The sequence below is a fragment of the Lissotriton helveticus genome, chromosome 5_1 (genome assembly GCF_964261635.1).
Source record: "Lissotriton helveticus chromosome 5_1, aLisHel1.1, whole genome shotgun sequence".
Classification (NCBI taxonomy): domain Eukaryota; kingdom Metazoa; phylum Chordata; class Amphibia; order Caudata; family Salamandridae; genus Lissotriton; species Lissotriton helveticus.
Genome location: NC_136065.1, coordinates 2,008,335,080 through 2,008,357,647, shown reverse-complemented (window position 1 = coordinate 2,008,357,647; position 22,568 = coordinate 2,008,335,080). Strand labels below are relative to the sequence as shown.

At 47.1% G+C, this 22,568-nt stretch overlaps 1 protein-coding gene across 2 annotated transcripts in view; it reads right to left on the bottom strand.

Moving 5' to 3' along the window:
- The window catches only part of LOC144756171 (E3 ubiquitin-protein ligase TRIM39-like), a 91,830-nt gene that overhangs the window by 47,147 nt on the left and 22,115 nt on the right, over nt 1–22,568 (bottom strand). The window contains exons 3-6 of one of the 2 annotated variants that reach the window (XM_078645751.1): nt 20,557–20,819; nt 2,261–2,356; nt 1,928–2,158; nt 1,411–1,433 (exon numbers count right to left, since the gene is read on the bottom strand). In XM_078645751.1, coding sequence (XP_078501877.1) covers nt 1,411–1,433; nt 1,928–2,158; nt 2,261–2,356; nt 20,557–20,819 — 613 coding nt within the window. The remainder of the gene's footprint in view (nt 1–1,410; nt 1,434–1,927; nt 2,159–2,260; nt 2,357–20,556; nt 20,820–22,568) is intronic. The other variant, XM_078645752.1, reaches the window with a different exon arrangement.

Here is a 22,568-nt window from a genome sequence, read left to right as displayed (position 1 = left end):
AAGCATTATTTAATATAACTTTAATTGGATATTATTAGCCATATGATTTAATGTAGCTTTGTCACATATTACAGTGGTTTCTTTCCGTTTTGATTTATTGTGTTTAATTTTGAACTAAATTAATTTCTGATGTGCTTGGTTTGATTTTCTTGCCAAGCCTGTTCAATGATTCAAACTTATTTTCTTGGCTGTCCTGCTAAGAAGCCACTTACTTAGTATTGTTATGCCTCATCCATCCAAAGCCATGTGGTTAAGAGCAATAGGATTATTCGCTGCTAGATTATGGTGCCAATACTCTCAGAAGCGACTGCTCTTTGGAGTGAAGACCTCATAAGTTTGGAAAGCAGGAGACAACTGGGGATGTCAAAAGCTTCACCCAACTTCCTGGCACTAGGCAGTCTCATGTTTGGTTCGACTTCTTCAATGGATACAATCCCTCTGGAAGGTTCAGATATGTTCTTTTGCTCGATCTAGATTTCCTTTGAGCTAATACACTACCAAACACATTTCCATTGTGCTTTCTCATCAAATCTTGTTATCAGTGTTTTCACCAAAGGCCCCATACTGATGAAAATGTAAGGCTTTAACAACAATGCATAGCGTCAATATCATGAGAAGGTACAGGTACATTGACAGCAACCTTGTGGTACTTGAAGGCCATAGGAGAGAATATTTTACCAGCTGAAAACATAACAAATAACGCTGTATTCACAAGTGATTATGTATTTCACTACCCAATAAATGGAGCATCAGATTCTACTTTCCCCACAGTTTTATCTGGAATTCTGCTGTAGCAATTCAGCCACAAATTCAATGCTGCATTTAGAAGCATGGATACAGGATTAATTAAAGAATATATTTGCTTTTACATGTAGTGCAGAAATTCCATGCTCAAAATGCAGATGCCAGCATGTGGCTGGGCCAACCCCAAGCATACTCTAGCAGCACTAAAACAGTCCTCAAGGCTATATTGCTTCCACCACCAATCACTATACATTATAATATTGTGGAAAATACTTAGGTCAGGGCCCAATATTATTTTTAAAATAAATAGATCCTTTCTTCAAGCCTTCGGTTAAAGAAGCAACTAAAAATCCTACTTTTCACAGAGGTCTGGAACTAAATCCAAGTTCCAGCTGCAAGTGTCTCAAGAATGGGTTTACCCCTTGGCTGGTCTCCTAACTAACACGGACTAGGAGATTTTATACAACTTTACTTTTGTTCATCTCTTTTAAGTGGCCTAGGTGACCTTTAGCAAGTCGCCTGCCCATATGCTGCTCTTGTTAGCATTTGTACAAAGACTGAAGGCTACAGTAGGAGTATACCTTAGAGGAACCAACCATCTATAGTTGCTTGTATAAGGGAACATTTATTTTATCTATGGTGGGTGGTAATAGAGGTATAACCTACCTGCTTAAGGTGGCCTGTGCATCCTAAAGAAAAAGAAACATGAAACAAGTTAATATCTGTTCAAAAGGTCACCACTCTCCCCCAACAATCTAGCTACTGGTAGAGGCGTGCCTCAAAGTAAAGAATTGGCTTGGTAGTTTGGTCTGCCCTGTTCCCATGATGCACTGGGCCAAGGCCAGACTAATTTGCATGTAGCCAGGTTCTGAACTGGGATGGTGCAGTGAGCTAAAAAACGGTGATGGATCAAGCCCTGATCTTTTGACTGGGTAGGAGTGTTCTGCTTAATTCAGGTACTCTGTCCATCACCACCCCCCTTTTATGAATCGTGCCTCAAAGTAAAGCAGCCCCCATGACACCAAACGCAGCCCTAGCTGATATGGCCTCGAGATGTTTTTTAGGCACACAAAATTCCTTTCTCTGCTGCTCATCTATTTCTAAAGATGTGCGACCTTATCTTCAGGTCAAACTCCACATCATACTCCTCTACTAGTTCTATACATTTATTAGTGCCACTTACCTTCAGTAACTCTGCGTCTGGCCTGTGGCGCTTGCCTTCGATCTCCGTGATCAGTTTTCGGAGGGAGGAATGCTGCTCCTCCAGCTGAAGCACTTTTCCACGAATCTTCTTCAGAATCTCATCCTGCTCTTTTTTCAGTTTGACAAGAAGACGCCGCTTTTCCTCCCGGAGGAAGCGCAGCAATTCTTCAAACTCAGTTGTGACCCTCTCCCGTTGGCTTTTGAATTTTTCCTGCAATAGAGTGGTACAGTGAGAAGAGTGAGAAGAGCTGTGGTTCAGAGATCCAGTGAGTGGTCAACTCTACTTTACCCTGGGACTGTAGTGTACACATACCTCCAATTCCACCACCTCCTTCTCTTCCTTGGATTTGAATCCAAGAATGGTCTCAACCTCCAGTTTCAGAGCTGCCAGGCTGCTCTGCAGTTTGTCCTGAAAGAAAAGAAGGTGCAAAAATTGATAAATACTTAAGATTTGCTAAAACTAACATCGTACTATACACCTTGAACCACCAGGAATTAGATAGATGAGGGACATTGGTCGCGGTTTGGTTTCTTAGCAGGGCTAAATCAAACAGTCTTTTTGGTATTTCGTGGGGTATTGAAAACAGCGCGGGCTCATGTGACCGAGGAATGGAGGCAAATAAACCTAATGCCAAACGGCATAGATGATGTAAGAACAGTCAAATGACCAGCTCTACTCAAATGCCAACGCTATTCGCTTCAAATAGACTTGGCTCGTAAAGTTAACTGCTATCTTTTCATGAAGAACTCAGTCTGACTCTCACATCAAATCTATAAGTGGCAACAGCAACTCCAGAACAATATTTTGGAAGGGTTTAAAGATGGTGAGAGGCTAAAAGTAAGGATCCAATCCACCCCTTACTGGAGGGACATTGATGAGGGATCCTGTACTATGGACATGCATTCCAATTCATCACTGAATAACACCAATGGTTTCTGCAAGTATTGGTTGATGTGTAACACGATTAGTGTATTTAGGTCTCGCGACCTATCAATGCGCGCAAGCGCATTGAGGGAGCGAGAATTCGAGTGCTCAAAAAACTCGTGAAACCAAGGGTTTCACGAGTGCGGTTTTCTTTAAGTTCACGTGAATCACGTGAGCAAACAAGCACGCGCATTCACGGCCGCACAGCACATCAAAGGGCTTCGCCCAGCGTGCGCTCTGCGGCTTCTCCTCCCCTAACACGCTATCTCAGCTCTCCTGCCCCCGGCCGCACAGCACATCAAAGGGCTTCGCCCAGCGTGCGCTCTGCGGGTTCTCCTCCGCTCCGGCCATTTGCCACACTCCTTGATTTTCTGCCTCCGACCCCAGCACTTCTGGGCTCGTCCAGGCAGTGAGGGAATGGAATAAAAACAAGCACTGGCGTTGCCAATAGGTCTCGCATTAGGAAAGTTTATCTCATTTACAATACTAATAGGTTAAACTTTCCTAATGCGAGACCTATTGGCAACGCCAGTGCTTGTTTTTATTTTGAGTAACAGTATACAAGAAAGTGTCAGTTCTCGTGGGATGCCTGGAAAGCATTTGAGCATTGTAAAATATGCAGTGCTCATTGCCATAAGTGTTGTGTAAAAGAAGAAATCTCGTTCTGAATACAAAGAGAAGATGACAAAAGGAAGAAGAGGAGAGGAAACTGTGAAAACCCAAATGAAGAAGAGAATTTAAGGGCCTTCTAATTATGTGGGAGAAGGGGAATATATTAAGGGTCGCAAAAAGTAAAAAGTTCAGCCTAGTGTTGAGGTGCTGGAAACACTGTAGTTAGTGGTGAACTGAAAATAATTCTCCCTCTGAAACTATAGGCCTGATTGAGAGTTTGGTGGAGAGGGTACTTTGTTGCAAAATAGACGGAGCACCCTCTCCGCCAAACTGAAGTTCTGCCCTGCCTCGTTTAGAGTCGGGCAGAACTTATGTTAGCTACATACTCCTCTAACGGCCCGAATTTGAGAGGACTGTCGGAGGTTCGGCATTTTGTTGGAGGACTGATAAAAAATAAAAAACATCACCAAAAACAAAGCTTTGAAACCCATTCACTTTTTATTTGACATTACTGAAGTCCTTGTTCAAATCCAACACCATACTTTTTGCCCCCTGGGGAAATGTTTGCGTATATATGTAATACAAACTCTGAAGGCTGGGTCTCTCCCTTAGTCTCCTGAATTGGGAGTGTCAATACCAATTCCTCCGGTGCCTCACTCCTGCACCACTACAGCAAATGAAGCACTGCACTCGGTAGGGGGCGCCAGAGGCAAATACAAAGCAGATTCAAGTGAAAAATCTCGACGACTGGAATTATGTATTAAGGTATAGACCAGCACCAGTACAATATGGAGTGACATCATTAAAATGCTGAACAAGCTGAATGTATATCATTCGAAATAGCTTCAAAAATGGCCTCCATCCCCCCAAATTACTGCTACTGAAGGAAAGGAGCGGTCAAGGAAGTCCTCCTCCTGAGGTTGTACTTTTTGATAGTTCTCCCCATGTTGTACTGTACTATCAACAAAGATGGACCCTAATATGGGGTCGGTGCTGCACCGGATTGAGAACCAACTTCAGTGGAGCCCGCAGTGCCGGTGTAGGACAACACCTTACAAGCCTAGCAGCAAGGGAGTCGGTCCCAAGGGAGAGTCCACCTGCAGAAGTTTGACTGTGGGCTCAGATGGGCACATAGGACCCGAAAGCACAGCAGAGGGAGACAGAGCTAAGTTAAAGATCTGCAGCAGGGCCCATTTGAACAATGCAATTTGCTGCAGTTATTAATGGCCAAATGCTTCAAAATTGGCATCTTATCCGAAGAGGAAGGAGGTTCCTTGAATGCAGACGGTCATGCCTCTTCCTAGAATTGGAGAGTCACGATGTCAAAGAGCTTCACTCTAATGCCTTGTCTTGGACTTAACCAACAAGGGCGACCTTGATGAGGACTGACTGTTTATTGTGTTCATCATTGTCGAACTTCCCACCCACTGATGACATTTGGGTGCATTTGTTACAGATATTGGAACCACGCTTTGTACCAAACCACTAAAAAGAAAAGTCATGCCACAAAAAGCACTTGTTCTCCTGAATGTCCTAGTCTTAGCTATAAAATACATCAGTGCTAACCTGACATCTAATGTGGGTTAGCTTTTCCAGCATTAGATTGAAGAAAACTTATAACTCTACTGATTGGTTGCCATAAAAGATGAACTTATCCTGGATAATTCCCTCAGCCTCCAACAGGAGAAGATGACTGCTAGAAATACCACCTTTCAAGTTCAGTCATTCTCTTTAGCGTGGTGTATCAGCTCAAAACAAGGGTTCAAAAGCGGTCTTAATACCACATTTAGATCCCACACAGGCATAGGTGTACTAATTGGTAGGGGCTTTCTCTTTTATACTTTCAATAATGCCTTTATCATGAGGAGTCTGAATAAGAAATTATCTTACCAAGTGTGCTCTTCAGTGATGCATACATTTGTCGCTTAATTGTCAAAGTTTAGAAGTAGTTATATATATTTTTTGCACAGAGCATTATACTGTAGTTTTGCCAATACCGAGTGCTTTACATAAAAGATACTACTATTATCGGATTAAATAGTCCTCAATTCACCCTCATAAGAAGAATAGCTGAGTATGTGTTGCCAGTATTCACACTCGTGGCTTGAATCCCACTGTGTGTTGCAGCAGCAACCATTTAACTCACTGAACCACCTTGAAAGCCTAATTTATATTTTAGAGTGTCTGGAAACATGTTCTGGATGAAAAAACAGACAGGAGGGGAGGACAAGCAGGATACTAATGATCACCAAGACCGTGCCTTCTGATACAATCTGTGTAGGCCCTAGAGCGACAGGGGTTGAATTTCTAAATCTGTGTTGCAAGGACTTAGTCAATGCACCAATATAAACTACAAATCTTTCAGACTGCAATCCATACACAACCCACCGAGCAATACTGTGCAGAAGTGTTTTCTGGTAACGATCAGTCTCACAGGATGAGTTTGGGGACACAAAACCTCTTTCATAAATGAATAACACTAAAATAGCACTTAGAAACAAGATAAACATTCTAAAATGTTTATTTTAAAATCCTATCCTAGTGCATACAACATAAATGGTAACTACATATTATGCAAAAAGAAATGCAACTAAGCATATCATGGTCAGCAAAAACAGCAATAGCATTTCTAACATGGTTATTGATTTCTCAGCATCTTAACATCTTTAAACTATTTCTAAACCCTACGCTAATTTTAACTAAAGCAGTAAATACAACCCTGCATTTCAGTTTCTTAAGATGGCTCGCTCAGCATACCTGTTTTTGGGTTTCGCCTGCCGAAGGCTGCGCTCTGCGCAGCTTTTCAGCGCAGGTGAAATCCTATGTCGACAATAAGCACTTCGGGAACGTCCCCCGGCTCTCATTGGCTAGCTCCATAAATAGAGGCTAGCCATTGAGTGCCGGATCTGTCCGTCAAGGCCGGACCAGATTCGGGGGCGTTCCCGAGATTTTTTCCCAGGGCGGAGTTACGTTTTTTCCCGTTCCCTCCCCTTTCACTGAAAGTGAATTCAGATGCGCTGTCCATTCCCGCCCCCTCCGTGTGACTTTCCGCCCCCCTCGCTGTCCTGTGCACGTTTCCCGCCGTCCGTGTCCTCTCCCGCCCCCTCCCGCCGTCCGTGTCTTCTCCCGCCCCCTCCCGCCGTCCGTGTCTTCTCCCGCCCCCTCCCGCCGTCCGTGTCTTCTCCCGCCCCCTCCCGCCCCCTCCCGCCGTCCGTGTCTTCTCCCGCCCCCTCCCGCCGTCCGTGTCTTCTCCCGCCCCCTCCCGCCGTCCGTGTCCTCTCCCGCCCCCTCCCGCCGTCAGGGCCAGTTTCCCGACAAGAACTCCCCCGGTTGTGCTGTGCTGAGTTGTACCGCTCCCCTCCTCTACCTTCCTCTGCTAGTTTCACCCTTCTTGTCACAGACAACGCTGCCGCCCGGAGAAGGACGCCTCTGCCTGGCCCATCAGGAGTTTGTGGAGCCTGCTTGAAACGGGGTTTAAGGGACGCTTGGGACCCCCTCGTCTGCGGAGCCGACGGGCCTGTCTGCGGCCGCCCCCCGCCCGTGAGATGAAGGAACGGCTGCTGCTGCGGACGTGAACGGTAAGTGGGTGACCACCACCGCGCGAGCCCCGGTCAGACTCAGCCCTCCACCAGAGTAAACACATGTGATGTTGGGGGGACGTGCTGTGTTCACTGGGCAGGCTGCGGGGGAGGGGTGCTGCCACTTCCCAGACACTGCTCCCGGGATGTCCCGGACAATGCTGGCGCTCTCGGACATGGCTTGCCTGGGGTGATGACTTCCCTCTAAACTCCTGGCTCGGGAGGGGGGAGTTGGGCTCGCAAGACAGTTTTACCGCTCTCTGAAAATGCTGCGTATTTCACTTGGAAAGCGCGGGATGTGTTTATTATTTCACTTGGAGAGCACAGTGTTTAGTTCCCACGGTCTCTGAAGTCGCATCTAGGCGCTGCCCCTCTTCCATTCTGCAGGGCTGTAGGGGGCGCTATAAAGCGTGCCTTCACTGTTCCTTCTCGAGGAGTATCTCTCTCCATCCTTACATATGCCCCACCACCCCCCATCATCTCGGATATCACCCCCTCCTGTTGTCAGACTGATTGTTCCAAAGTCTGATGGTCCTAATTTACACCTTTGCCTTCACATGTACCGACTAATTTGTGCTGGTAATTTGTACATACTGGCACCTCCTGGTGGACTCCAAATTGCGATCTTTTTTTGGGCTGGAGTATCGAGATCCAGCCCTGAGACCGCCAGAGGCCCTATTCTTGCCGTGTTCCCATACCAATGTTCACACCCTACAGAGTGCTCAGTTTACTTTACAAACTTAAACTTGCACCCATGACAGGTAGCCAGTGTTCAGGACTGTAATGCCTAGAATATTGTCCTAGTTAATCATCATCAGTGATACAAATGTTTGCCTTCTTTTCATAGAGTTTTTTTGTATCTGTCACATGGTTTATTTACGATTGTATGTTTTTCATATTTATGCCTACTACCCTTCCTGGGGGTATATATAGTCCATCCATCAGTCAGTACACATTCCTGTTGATCCACTTTCTCTTTGAGTGGAAGGTTGCTGTGATAATTCTGGGACAGTGGCTTCCCTTCCAATCAGTACTCTGTTGGCCCGTTGACTGCAGGTGTTAGCTTTGGTGCTACTTCCTAAGTATGTGGGGCGTTCTTTCTTGTGTCCAGAATACAGAAGCATTCCTCCTGGAGCCAGTCTTTTTTGACCGAACTGTATCAATCTGGTTTTGCTGATGCCAAGCAGGGCAAAGTCGTATCTTTTCATCCCTGCTGCCCTTGGGTTGTCTTACCTGTCTCGTACATGGTCCTCATGTTTCATGTCCCGATGCAGATGGTCTTGGTTGAACGCAGGTGGGTCAGCTTTGTGGGTGCCAGGGATCTCTAGCTTTTACCACGTGTTGTCATCTCTCTCCCTGCAGGAGATTCTGCTATACTCAAAGCCCAGAATGTCTCTTGGTCTTTTGTTTCACATTTTTGTAGCTAGAATACTATTTTTTTACTTAGTGGGGTAGGTAGCCAAACGCTTAACCCTCCTCTTTTTGCAGCTGGGCTTGGGACCAGCCATAGCGGAGTTTGTTTTTCTGCTATGGTGCCATTATGCTGCTGACAACTGCTGCAGAGTCTGAACTGTTGCAGTATTTCATTAGTTCTCCTGCAGAGCTGCTTGCAGTTTAGATGGCTTTTTATCTAATCTATTTAATAAACCACGCTGTAATTTGCATTATTTAGACCTATTTTTCCTAAAACCTCCTTTGATGAAAGATCTTTGTCTTCAGATCCACGGGAGAGAGGCAGGCTTGCTTGTGACACTAATATGGTTCGTACAGGGGGGCGGTTTGAACGTTTTTGCATGGGCTGGTTTTGGTTCTCAGTTTGGCTCTGCTTGGTACTTAAGCACTTTCTTAGCTGTTATGGGTAGAAGACCTCGGGATAGCATCTTCTGACTTATGCGTCCCATCACAATAATTGATGCACACCTTCGTGATTCCTGTTATTTCACATTATTTCACATGCCTAGCCACTTCCTTTTGTTTAACTACAATTAACCATTAAATAAGTGCTTGCGGTATATTTCATTCTTGTAATGCTCATGCTGAGTCAACTAAACAGCAGCCCAGTTCTGCTGCTGCTCCGGGGCGGCATGTAAAGGTCAGGAGGGTCGCATGCGGCCCCAGGGCTGTACTTCGAGTATCACTGCTGTAGATTGAACAATATGGTATGTGGTATCCATCTGAGATGTAATGGGACAGTCACATTTAATTGGGACATTAGAAGGCAGCACGTTTTACAATTGATACATCGGTTTAACACTCGCTGCGCCGGAACACTCCGGTTGGAGTAGCTGTTTACAAGTTTCGATCTAGAGATTAAACTATTGGCATTGTAAATGACAATGCCATTTATTTATCTGTTTTCAAAACCAACACATAAATACAAATTTTGTCATTTACAATGCCAATAGCTCAAACTTTTCAAAAGGCGAAACCATTGCATTGTAAATGCTTGTTTTATTATGAAATAGCAAGTCAGCTATTCCCTACCATACCTTCTCCGGTGCTGGGAATATACAGGGAGAGGCTTAAGGTCACTTCGTCTCACTGTCTCAGATGCTACCTTCAACTGCGGATGGTTGGTGCTGCAAATCAGAGTGACCTTTGGCCTCATAGTCTTAGCGCGAAGTCCCTCTTTCTATGTGTTTCAATACCTCTATTCTTATAGTATCCGATAGCTGATTTTATCTTTTGTTATGAAAACAAATGCAGTCACTAAAAAATCAAAACAACCATGGTGGAGACAAATGGGTGTATCTCATTTCACATATTGATTTAATATATGCACCTCCAACTAAAACAAAAATAAAAGAATGTCAGCTTAGACTGTAAGGGGGACATGATAGTATGTCAGCTTAGGCAGTAAGGAGTCATGATAGTATGTCAGCTACACAAGAAGTAGACATGATAGTAAACCTTTTACGCTTGTGTAGCTTGTCAAAACTTCACACTTTCTATGAAAGAGAATAGACTGAGAATAGGTGTAGAATGAAAACAGATCAGCCGGATAGGTCTAAACCATGAAAATATAAGAACTTGAATGAGAACTGCCACAGTGTTCACTAAACTTACATACATCTAATGTAAGATGTTCAGGTCAGGTTGGATTTCATTCACCAGCTACATCTTTATTCCCTCTCAAGTCCAAAGATTCAAATGAAGTCCCCATCACTCACTTAGCCTCAAATTAGGAAGCATACTAAGACGACTATACAGACAGAGTCTCATTTTTAATCATGTATCTCTATAAAACTGCCACATTTCTAAAGTATGGGAGCTTACAAACAATGATCCCATTCATATTCATATGTGCCTTCTTTGCTGTTGTCTCGGTTACCATTTCTCACTAAATATGGTCTCCTAAGTCTGCAATCACTGAACGTGACAGAGGCCTGGTCCTCTGAAGAGCCCACCTTACAACCAGGGGGCGTTCACGAGGCTATCATACGATCCCTCTGGCACCATCATCTGAAAACTTTGTTGCACTGCAAGCTTCCTTTTGTCAAACAGTTTTCAAAGCACTCCAATCTAAGATTCTAGGTGAGTTTGTGAGATATGATGGAAACAGTACATTCCTCAAACTGTACCTTATGTTAGAATGCATCTCCTCAATACTGCAGGACATTTTTAACTTTTGTTTATCAGCAGTCTAGGCTCCCCATATTCTTCCCCATCTTGGAGATGCACCCCTTTATCAACTGCACCAACCCTTCCTTTAAGGATACATTGTTTTTGATGCTCTGCGTAGTGTGATGCAGATCTTTTAGAAACATAATAATTGGAGAACTCCCCTGTGGTATGTCTATATCGATCCCATTCAATCCAAGATCCGTTGTATGTCTGTGGTAAATAAACATCACAATTCTATCTATGGGGACGTAGTTTTCCCTTTCAGAGAATTGTAATCGAGGAATATAGGGGTGGGTTTCACTGGCAAGATGCACATAGTTATGCTTCAGTCCTGTACGTTTTGCTCCCTCCAGTGGATGGTGTGCTCAGTCCTCACTCCACAGCACAAAGAGCGTCAGCTCAGGCAATGCATGCCATACTGCCTTATCGGCTTTACTCCAACAACATCTCTTCCATGCCACCAGTGTACGAGGCAGTCAGGAAATCCCTCCTGCCCTGGTTCGTCTAGCAGGTACAGCACATTACCCTACCAGTCTTGGTTATGGCCATCTGAATTCAATGGGGTTGGTTTACCCTTCTTCTCCAAATAGCACATTACCCTACCAGTCTTGGTTATGTCTTGGTTATGGCCATCTGAATTCAATGGGGTTGGTTTACCCTTCTTCTCCAAATTGAACACTCATCCTCATTAGGCAGTGAGGAGGCATGAGTGTCCCGAGTGATGGGATTCTAAAGCAGGTATTCAAGAAGAATTCAAAAGGAGGGCTGCTGCATCCATCCTGTCACATCACTGTATTGCTCACAGGTCCGATCAATCCTCAGATACATCAGCCTAGCCACTAAGCGAGACCAGCGCCAGAGATCCAAAGGATAACCGCTCAGAAGTGGGCTGGTTTTCCACTTCTCTTACGTCTAAGTAAACAGATCCCTAGCATTCTTGCCTCCCATAGACGAACGGAGAGACAGACAGACATACACACCCACGTTACCGACCAGCCACCATATTTGGGTACTCTAACTATCACCTCAGCAGCCATACTGTTAAGTTCATAGGCTTGAATTCAGGTTTTATTGCCATGATTCCAGAATAGCCCTTGTGCTTGCTGTAAGGGGTTACCCAACATATCACCCACTGCAAGTGTACCATAACAGTAATGGGCAAGTTAAGGCTAATAAAATAATCTTCACAGGGATGTGTGCATCTTTATGACCCCTTGGTGAAGCATGGGAAACTGGTAGAAAAACAGAAGCAAATATCAAGAACCAAACTATTAAAATCCTTTTCCTTGGATCTCTCCTCCAGATGCCAGGATGAAAACTGTCTGCATGCATTTTTCGTTCAGTGGTGTCCGGATTATTACAAGCAAATGTTGTACAAGTGTTTTAACATTATTGAGAATTTTGGTATTAGCAGCATTGTTTTTACTTCTGGCACCTCTTCTGCTTCAAGTGGTTTTCCTCTTCTATTACTCTTACCTTACTTTACTTTGAAAATTGATTGCATTTTTACCGGTTTCTCATGCATTTTAATGCGATATTGTGTTGTCTGTATATTTCTTATCATTATATGGAGAATGGGGTCAGTACCCTAGTAACTATTTTTCAAGCAGCAGAAACATACTAAATAAACGATTCAGATGGGCAAGATATTCAGAGATAACTTTGAACCACATACTGGAATGCCCCATTCACATATTGCAAAGTATGAAATATGATTAAATAAAAAAACGGGGTGGCTTCTCTGTTACGGCGGGGGAGCGTCATCCCACTAACTAAATTGCCCCTAGAGATGAAGAATAACATGGGAATATAGTTAATTTATTACCATTTTATTCTTTAATAACCCCAAGCCGAACGTCAGGATGGGTGCGGCCAATGCTGACTGGCAGCAGCAGAGAACAGTGATGTGCTGGGCACTTCAAGTTTAAAGTGTGCATGTTTCTTTGGACGGCTGTTTTGCGATGGCCAGCCAGACATGCCCATGTTAATCCTCTCAAAGACAGCTTAGTTAGAGAAAGCATAGGGCTCCAGTGTCCTCTGGAGCACCGGAGGAGGCTGCTCTCTCCAATCCTGGTGCTGCTCTCATGCTGCATGAGAGCACCACCAAGATTGGTTCGTGCAGTTTCCTGGGTTCCGAGTTGCAGCCTGTCTCGAAGACCCGAGCGAGGGGGACAATGCGCCAGGAAGGTAAATGTAATTATTTTCTTTTTTAAAACTTTTTTTTGCCCCACCCGCCCTACCGCCATTCATACATGCCAGCTGCCACTGATTAAAAATCACTCTAGGCTATTGATCCACTGTGTAATATCGTGCTTAGGTGTCCTCCTCTGTGAACACATGTCCATGTACACTGTTTTTTGCCTTGTATGTTGTTTTCTTTTTCTTCTATCAATAAAATTTAAAAAAAAATAAAATAAAAAAAAATCCCTCTAGGGTAACTATCACATGAGAAATAGTTGTTAGAGGGTTCTCCCTCACTGGGAAGTCTTTTACTACCGAAGGTTGCCTAGTGGATTTACTAGGCAACCTTCGGTAGTAAAAGACTTTCAAACTTGACCAGACCAAATAGGATTGCTCAATATGGCCCTGGAACACTAGGAAATAATCTAGCAAGTCTGTCCAGTCTGAAGAAAGACTGTTCTTTTTTTACGGGAAATCACTCTTGGATATACAATCAAAAATGAATACCAGGGGGCGTGGCTAGCGGCCGAACATGGAGGCAGCTTAGCAGAGGAGCTCCGAGAGTGAGGCGATATCCCCCATAAATCCGCTGCACTGATCCGTCCGATTTTGTACTCTGGTGGAGCTGACCGGGGCTAGGACCGGGCGGAACCCCGCAGAGGCGTTTTGAGAGCCGGCGGGCACCCGGGACAGGAGAGGAGATATCCGGCGCGGAGAGGCCTGTGCGAGAAGGACAGCAGCGGACTGCCCTAAGACAGAGACCCGGGTGGAAGTGAGGAGGCGGCGGGACTCGGGCACAGGAAGTGGCCGGCGGCCAGAAGCTTGGAGCGGCACTGGAAACGGAGGCAGCGGCGGCTCTATTAAGGTCGGCACCAGACACGACAGACGTATCGGCGCCACGTTGGGAGCCAATAGAAGCCTCGGACTACGACCGGGATGCCCACGAGTCCCGGGCGCCCGTTGTAAGAGGGGTGCGAGCCGGGCACTCGGCAGGCAGAGCTCCGGTAACGAGAGAAGTCGGCGCTACGACCCCCCCCGAGCAAGTCACACGGGGACCGGTGGCAAGAAGGCGGCAAATACAGGGGGCCCCCTGGCGAGAGTCGAGGGCCGGGGCCTGCTCTGGGCTGAGACCAACTGATCCTGGCACACACTGCCACCTTCAACTCCGGGTAATCGCCTAGTCTGGCCCCCCACCACAACCCAGGAACAATGTTGGTCCAGACACATGAAGGCAGCAATGGTTAGGAGCGGCTCATCCAATCGGTAGCTGACTGTATTGCAGAGAGAGCTGGGGCTAACGCGAGAGTGGCAGCAGGGCCTGGACAGCGACAACCTTAGAGCCAGAGAATTGGGACCGCACTGAGGCTTACCGGAGGGACAACACGCACCTCACTGCCACATCTGAGAGGCGGTGAAAATTACGGTGGTGACAGGGGCACAGCCTAGCACACGCGCCACCGGCAACAAGAGTCAAGCTAGAAGCCTAACGACAACCCCGTAAAGCGGAACTGGCCTGCGGTGGACACTAGAGTATAGCGGCCAACTGGACTCCCGGAGGTTGAGGGCGGGACGGAAAGCCCACACCTGGCGGACGGAACCCGAAGTTACGGTGACCTCACGAAACAGGAGTGGGGCGGACATAAGAAAGACCATGGCGAGCAGGGGTCCCAAACACACCTCCGCACAGGCGAGATTGGACAAATTCGCCTACGACAAAAACACCTCACCCCAAGTGGACTCTCGTAATTCTACGGGCAAGACCCAGGAAGGAGACGGCACGAAGAAGGCGACGCTGGAGGATGTAATGCGTGCACTGGCGCAGGTGCAGACCACGGTGGGCTCTACTGCAACTGAAGTCACCCTAATTAGAGCAGACCTCCAAAAGATGACCGAAAGAGTAAAACAAGTGGAGGTGGTAACGAAATCCCTGGTGGAAGACGTCTCAGAACTACAAGTGGCAATGGAGAAGATGGCGGCCGAAAACAAATTCCTCAGAGACAAGATGGACGATCAGGAAGGGCGCTCGAGGAGGAACAACGTTCGAGTCCTAGGAGTTCCGGAATCTGAAGGAAAAGGGGCAATGGACCTCTATGTAGAGGATTTGATCAAAACACACCTGCAGCCCAAGGGCCTCTCACACTTCTTTTCGGTGGAAAGGGCTCACAGAGTGCCTGGTGGAACGCCCAAGCCAGGGGCCGCCCCAAGGCCTATCCTAGCAAGACTCTTCAACTTCCGAGATCGGGACGCCATCTTGCAGGCGGCAAGGGTATCCCCACCCATCCGTATCCAGAACTCAACTATCGCCTTCTTTCCGGATTACACTGCCGAGGTGGCACGCAGGAGGAAGACTTTCTTGGATATAAAGAAGGCGTTGAGGGCGAAGGAGGTGCCCTACTCCATGCTTTTCCCGGCGCGTCTTCGTGTGGTGGCAGAAGACAAGGTCTGGTTCTTTGAGACACCGGAGGCGGTACAAGACTGGTTGGAGGGCTGGAGACCCGCGAGCCAGTCACATCGCACAAAAAGACAGGACCGGATCCACCGAAACGATAGACCCCCCAGAGTCACAGTCATCTGGAAGGGATGGGGGAAGTGGCTCACCGACGCTGGAAAGTCAGGGGGCTGCAGGAGGGGTGGAATGCTGACTCTACGGACTGCGCCGCTAATTTCTCCGTTAAGACACTCTCTGACGGGAAGACAAGCCTGGACACTGGGCCTGGAGGGCTCACAGGAGGGCAGGGATGTCGCCTGCTCCGGAAGATTCTCCACCCCAGCGCGCAAGTAAACTGTTAAAGGGATGGGTTAAGCACTCTGCTATGTTGGGGAGGCGGGCGGTTGCAAGTCCGTTCAGCAGGGAGGCAGGGAGGGGGGTGGAGGGATGGGGTTGTTTACAAGTTTTTGAAGTTCCACGAGCAAGGTCTAGCAACGCACCTGTACATATGCATAACCTGGGCCAGACATTGCACGGACGCACCCCGAGAATGGGATCCGAGTACCACAACCTACCTTACAAGACACTTAATGCAAGACACACAAGCACACGCAGCTGAGGAGGGGATGCTGCGATCTCGGGTAACGCCACTCCAGCTCATGTCATGGAATGTGAGGGGGTTGGGGGACAAGATCAAAAGGGGGTTGGTGTTGAATGCGGTCAAAAGGTTGGGGCCGGCCTTGGTGCTCCTCCAGGAGACGCACCTTACAGGGTCCGCGACGAAGGCACTTGACAGAAAGGGATACAAGATGGTGGTGCATTCTGAGTTTTCTACGGGCTCAAGGGGCACGGGCATACTGATGAAATAGTCAGCACAGTTCATTACACTCAGTACCAAGGTTGACACGCTAGGGTGTTTCGCAGCACTTCAGGGCCAATGGGAGGGGAGACTCCTGAATGTGGTATCAGTCTATGTCCCTCCGGCACTACACTCGGCCATACTTCCAGCGTTGGGTAAATTCCTGTTGGACCTACCTGGGGGAGATATAATAATCGGAGGTGACTTCAACGCAGTGATTGATCCCACTGCGGATAGGTTACCGGTGTTGCCGCAAACGGGGAGTCCCTCCCAGATGCAAAGATTCATGACGGCACTGGGACTGATCGACATCTGGCGTTACACACACCCTGCCGCGAGGCAGTACACCTACCACTCAACAGTGCACAATAGCCTGACACGAATAGATTACTTCTTGGCGCTGGGAGGAGGACTACAACAAATCGACTCTGCTGACATACACCCTAGGGGGATATCTGACCACTCCCCGATCACACTCGAACTATCCACGCAGGAACGGAAACGTAGGAGAATATATCCAATACACGCATCATACCTCAAGATTCCCAAGATTAGTAAAACACTTAAAACAACGACGTCCCACTACTTTAGGGAAAACACTGAATCAGTCCATTCACCGGCTACCCTATGGGAAGCTTACAAGACGGTGTTACGAGGCCAGGCCATAGCCTCTATAACGGGACATACAAGAGAGAAACACCGTGAACTGTCTGAATTGGAACTGGCACTACACGCAGCGACGGTGGCACATGAGGCAAATCCCACGCCAGCGACCTCTCAGACCGTAATTCTAAACCAACAGCTACTCAGGGAACATGTTAAGCTACAGACGGTGTCCCAGATCACAGACACGGCCCATAGAATATATGACATAGGGGACAAGGCAGGGAAAATGTTGGCATGGCTGGACAGGAGGGGAGGTAGTGCTAGGGGGATACAGCGCATCCAAGACAAACATGGGAAGATAAGCACGAGCCCTGAGGAAATAGTGGAGACGTTAGCTGAGTATTTTGAGGGGGTGTATACGCCAGAAACTATGGTGACAGCAGAAAAGGCTAGAGCAACACTGGAGAACGTCCCCATACACACGCTCTCACCAGAGGAAGGGGCAGAATTGGAGCCAGATATCACGGTGGAGGAAATCCAAAGGGCGATTCACGACGTCAAGCCGGGAAAGGCGGCCGGGCCAAATGGTATTCCAATAGAATGGTACCAGTCAGCGGCGGACAGACTTAGTGGTCCCCTGCTGGCTATGTATAAAGATAGCCTGGAAAAGGCCACACTTCCGATGGACCAGAGGGTGGCGACCATAGTTGCAATCCCCAAGCCCGGGAAGGAGCCGGGAGAGTGCGCGTCATATCGCCCCATCTCCCTCCTTAACGCCGAGATTAAAATTTTAGCTAAACTCCTCGCCACCCGGTTAATGGCCTTCCTACCCCACCTTATACACCCAGACCAGTCAGGCTTTATGCCACATAGGAATACCGCCCTCAATTTACGTAGGGTGCATAACGCACTGGCTAGAGCGGAAACACTATCGGAAAAGGCGGTAATCCTGGCGCTAGACGCTACGTTTGATATGGTGGAGTGGGAATACCTGTTCGAAGTCCTAGAGCGTATGGGTATCGGCCCAAAATTCGTGGCCTGGATCCGTCTGCTCTACACCGAGCCATTAGCACAAGTAGTAGCAAACGGCCATATCTCTCGGACGTTCCAATTAGGGCGAGGCACCCGTCAAGGCTGCCCGCTCTCACCGTTGCTTTTCGCAATCGCGTTGGAACCCTTAGCGGCCCAGATACGCTCCACCCCACTACTGAAAGGAATTGCCTGGACAGAGGGATGGGAAGACCGCCTGTCTCTATACGCAGATGACATGTTGGTGTACCTGACGGAACCGGAGCGGAGTGTACCGGCACTGCTGAGGCTTTATGACGACCAGGGTAGGGTAGGGTGTCGGGATATACTTTGAACTGGAGCAAGTCAGAAATGTATGTACTGCAGGGCCCATCCCCCGTGCTGGGCGAAACATGCCCTCTCAAAATGGCGGGATCCTCCTTCCGATACCTGGGTGTCCATGTTACGAAGGACCCAGCGGAATTCTTCCAAAAGAACCTGTTACCACCACTTGAACGCCTGAAACAGGATGTCAAATTCTGGGCGGCGCTACCGCTGACAATGTTGGGTAGAGCAGCACTCTACAAGATGATGTCCCTGCCCCGGTTCCTGTACATCCTGGAAAATACCCCATACCCGGGCGACACTCGATACTTCGGGAGGGTATCCGCGCTAATAGCTGGCCTCATGTGGAATAACCGCCCGGCAAGGATAGCTCAGGCTAAACTGCATAGAGGGTGGTATGATGGAGGGATCGCGCTACCGAATCTGCAACTCTACTATTGGGCCGCCCAGTTGAAATCCATTAATCAATGGCTACACGTACCTCAGGACGACCCTGCATATCTGGCGGACAGAATGCAATTAGGTACCAACACCCTCCTGACCCCACTCTATGACCAGAGGAAGGTACGTACACTCGTGGGGCCCACAAAGCTCACTGTGTCACTGTGGCATAAGGCACAAGCGAAACTGGGGTGGAAAGGGAAAATCACGAGAATGACCCCTCTATGGGACACGAAGGCCCTGGGTAACCTAAGGAGTAGTAAAGGATTCACGTTGTGGGACAACATAGGTCTGTCCACGGTGGGAGACTTGTGGGACAAGGACACAGTGATCCCCTTCGACCAACTGCGACGGCAATATGAGATGGGGCCCACGGAACTATATAGGTATATACACAAGTGAGACATGCCTTACTAACCGCCATTCCCAGTGGCACGAAAATCCCAGAAGCGTCGCCCATGGAAGACAGGCTACTCACAGACTTTATGCAGGAGTGAGCAACCTCCCTCACGTATCGCAAACTAGTGAATAATCTAGCGGACCCGACCATAGCGCTAAAAGCTAAATGGGTGGAGGAGGTAGGGGACTTGGACGAGTCCGAATGGAACGAGGCGTTGGCGGCACCCAAAGAAGTAGGCATATCGGCGAAATTCCGCCTTGTACAACTTAAGATCTTGCATAGGGTGTATTACACGCGAACGATGCTATACGCAATACACAGAATACAACACCCATATTGCCTGCGAGGGTGCGGGGAGGAAGGGACACTGTTTCACACTTTATGGGAATGCTCCCGCATCCAGGAGTTTTGGAGACAGGTTATGCGGACTATTTCGCAAACTTTGGGAGTGTCCCTGACTCCCGAGCCACGAAAATGCTTACTCAATGTATGGGAACCCACGGATCTCAACAGACACGGACAACAATGGTCCACATTAGGAATGATAGTCGCCAAACGGGACATAGCGCAGAAATGGGGGGCAGCGACCACCCCGTCACTAACACAGTGGTGTGCGAACATGGACAGGGTCATGCTAATAGAAAGAACAGTCTACACAGTCAGGGCATGCCCGCGTAAGTGGAACAAGATATGGCTCCCATGGAACACAGTCAGGGGGGACATATGTGAATCCCTGGAAGAGGAAGACTCACTGACATCAGACGAGGAAGATGAAGAAGAATAGTTAGAATGTAGGGAAGGGGGAACACAAAACCCAACTTGAGAGGGCCGTTAGAAGTAAGGAGGGGGAAAGGTAGGAGATGTGATCATGGCATGGGAGGAAGCGGGGAGGTCACCGACCATGGAGGGAGGGACGAAAGCAGACTGCGAAACACTGGACCTGCGTCCATATGACATACAAGCGATAATTAAGGCCGAAGCAGGGGAGCTGTACCCATTGCTAGGGAAACTATAGACCGAAAGTGGTAACTTCTAGTTGATTTTCTTGTTGGAGGTTATAAAATAAAAAACTGGACCTCTATGATTCGCGTTGAGATAATGGCACACCCACAGGGGTGACAGTGAACTGCCGCCGCGCCCCCGGGATGGCGGCTAATGGGCTGTGTAACACGTCTAACAACATGCACTACAGTAAGATGGCGGCCGGCCCCGGGGTTGTAGGCCGGAAGCTGTGTAATGTGAATAAACAAACAATAAAGGTCTTTAAAAAAATAAAAAAAAATAAAAATAAAATGAATACCAGAGATCTGAAATCTAACCGCATCAAAAGGGTTAATAAAAATACACTATATCTCGGTTTAACGGGAAAATAACAAAGGGCATATGATGCATAAACTCGACTCGCTGGAAAATGCCAAAGGGCGTATGTAGCTTAAGCATAACAAATCTAGAGGACCACTAGGTTGGAATAAAATACCTTTAGGATACCTTATGTTCTCAGACAGAGCTAGTGGACTGGCCAACTTTCTCTAGTTACTTTCTCTTGTTCAAGTGCCGTACATGTACTTACTGATCCTGTATCTCTTCTCCCAGGAGCCTCACCTTGGGTATATGTAGCTGGCTGGTGATCTCTGCAATGTTCGCCAACTGGCGGTTAGGCCTTAGATTCCGGGCCTGCGATTTTGCCCGGCACTGTGGACAAGGGAAGTTACGTTCATAGTCCTCCCAGCAGCGAGTGATGCAGGCCTGGCAGAAGTTGTGTCCACAGTCAATGCTTACTGGGTCCTTAAAGAATTCAAGGCAGATGGAGCAGGTGGCTTCATGGCGCAAGTTCTGCAGCTGCTTGGCTTCTGTCTTATTCCTTGCTGCCGAAAGAGGAAAGACAAGACATACAAGGACTTTGGTTTTCGTAAGTACATTGATTGAGGCACAGTGTATACACTTCTACCTCGCTCATGGATATATAAGATGGGGTTCTATGGAAACTTGTGTTACAAAAGCAGTACTACCTTCAATATTCATGGTAGCAATGATATATCACTTAAGAACAACCTTTTGAAATCCTCCTGATCTGCGCAGATGAGACACCAAAGATGATGGAAACAAGGTAGACATCAGTATAACTTAAAAACCACAGGCTAGATCTGGAGCATCCAGCTAAATGTTGACTGCTTTTTTTTTTTTTTTTTTTAACACAGGCCGGGTTCTCTTATTTCTAAAACATACATTTTGGCAGCTTACTGGAAGGAACTACGGTACAGTGAGAAGAGATGTACCGAGGATTGCATGATTTAGTCAGGTGAGGTGGGATCATAACTTGGGACTTCAGCTTGTACAGCAGAATTTAGCTTAGATGAATCCCTTTTCCCAAGCCCAGACAATAATCGAAACAACATCGAAAGGTACACAGAATCACCACTACACTTGAGGCCACACTAAAGGGAGACCATACTATACAAAATGTTAATACATTCATCGTAGAGGGCAGCTTTTAACAAACATTTCTGGATCTTAACATTTCACTCCTGAAAAACAATACTCGTACTAGGACCGCAATGCATTTCCATGTTGCTCTCCAAGGTCACTTTTCCCAAACAAAGTATTTCTGGGTCCTCTTGCAATTTGAAATCTACACCTTAACAGTTGATTCTAAATGGATCATTTAAGTTTGCATGGCAGAAACTTTTCAGTTTGTGAGTTTATTTGTATTTATATTGTGTCAAAAAGATAATCACTGAAGGAGTGCAACTATATATATTTTAAATTACACATAACGGTTTTGCTTTGATGAAGCAACTGTCTTACCCGCCTGTATTTAACCTGGATGAGTGGACAACTTTATAATCATTTGTTTTTATCAATGCTTTGTACCGTACTTCGGCCACTTCTAAGCACTAAATTACAGAGTTCACTGTTACCCATTTTAAAAGCCCATTTTCCCTTGCTCCTTAAGGAATAAACCAGGATACCCTTGCTGGTGATAGTGCACTTTACAAATACACATAACAATAACATTATAGCGTTGGGTGATCGGTGAGGATGGTTGGCAAGTCACTGTTTTGAGGTAGAGGGACCCTTTCAAGAGCTACCTCTAACCCTATCATGACAGTTACCTCGAAACCCTGTTGCAAAGGACTTTGGATCAGCTTTAGAGGCCCGGGGTCTTCACACTCCCTTGAATCTGTTGACGATGAAACCCAGACGTAAACAGTGCTCTCTGGATCAGCCTTATATAGTTTCCAACTTTGGGAGTAATTACCCTGGTCTTGACTGAGTCTTCAAAGTTCTCGCCACACACTTTCTCAAGCTTCAAAGCATGGGCAGGAATTAAACAGCTCTCTTTTTTTGACAAAGTCTTGACCTTAGACATGTCAGATTCTGAAAACGGTCATAGTCTGAAAACTTTCGCTCTATTTCACTTCTGCCGGCCTTATCAAAAATGCTTGAAAAGGATTAATTCTCAAGTACCTTCCCATCGAGAATTAAATAACCTTTTTCATGGTTCTCAATCTGGCTTCCACCTGAGCCATAACATTGGGTTAGCTCTTCCAGGGGTCACTGAACACCTCAGAGCAACTCTTGATGCTGGAGGGTCTGTCGCGCTGATTCTTCTG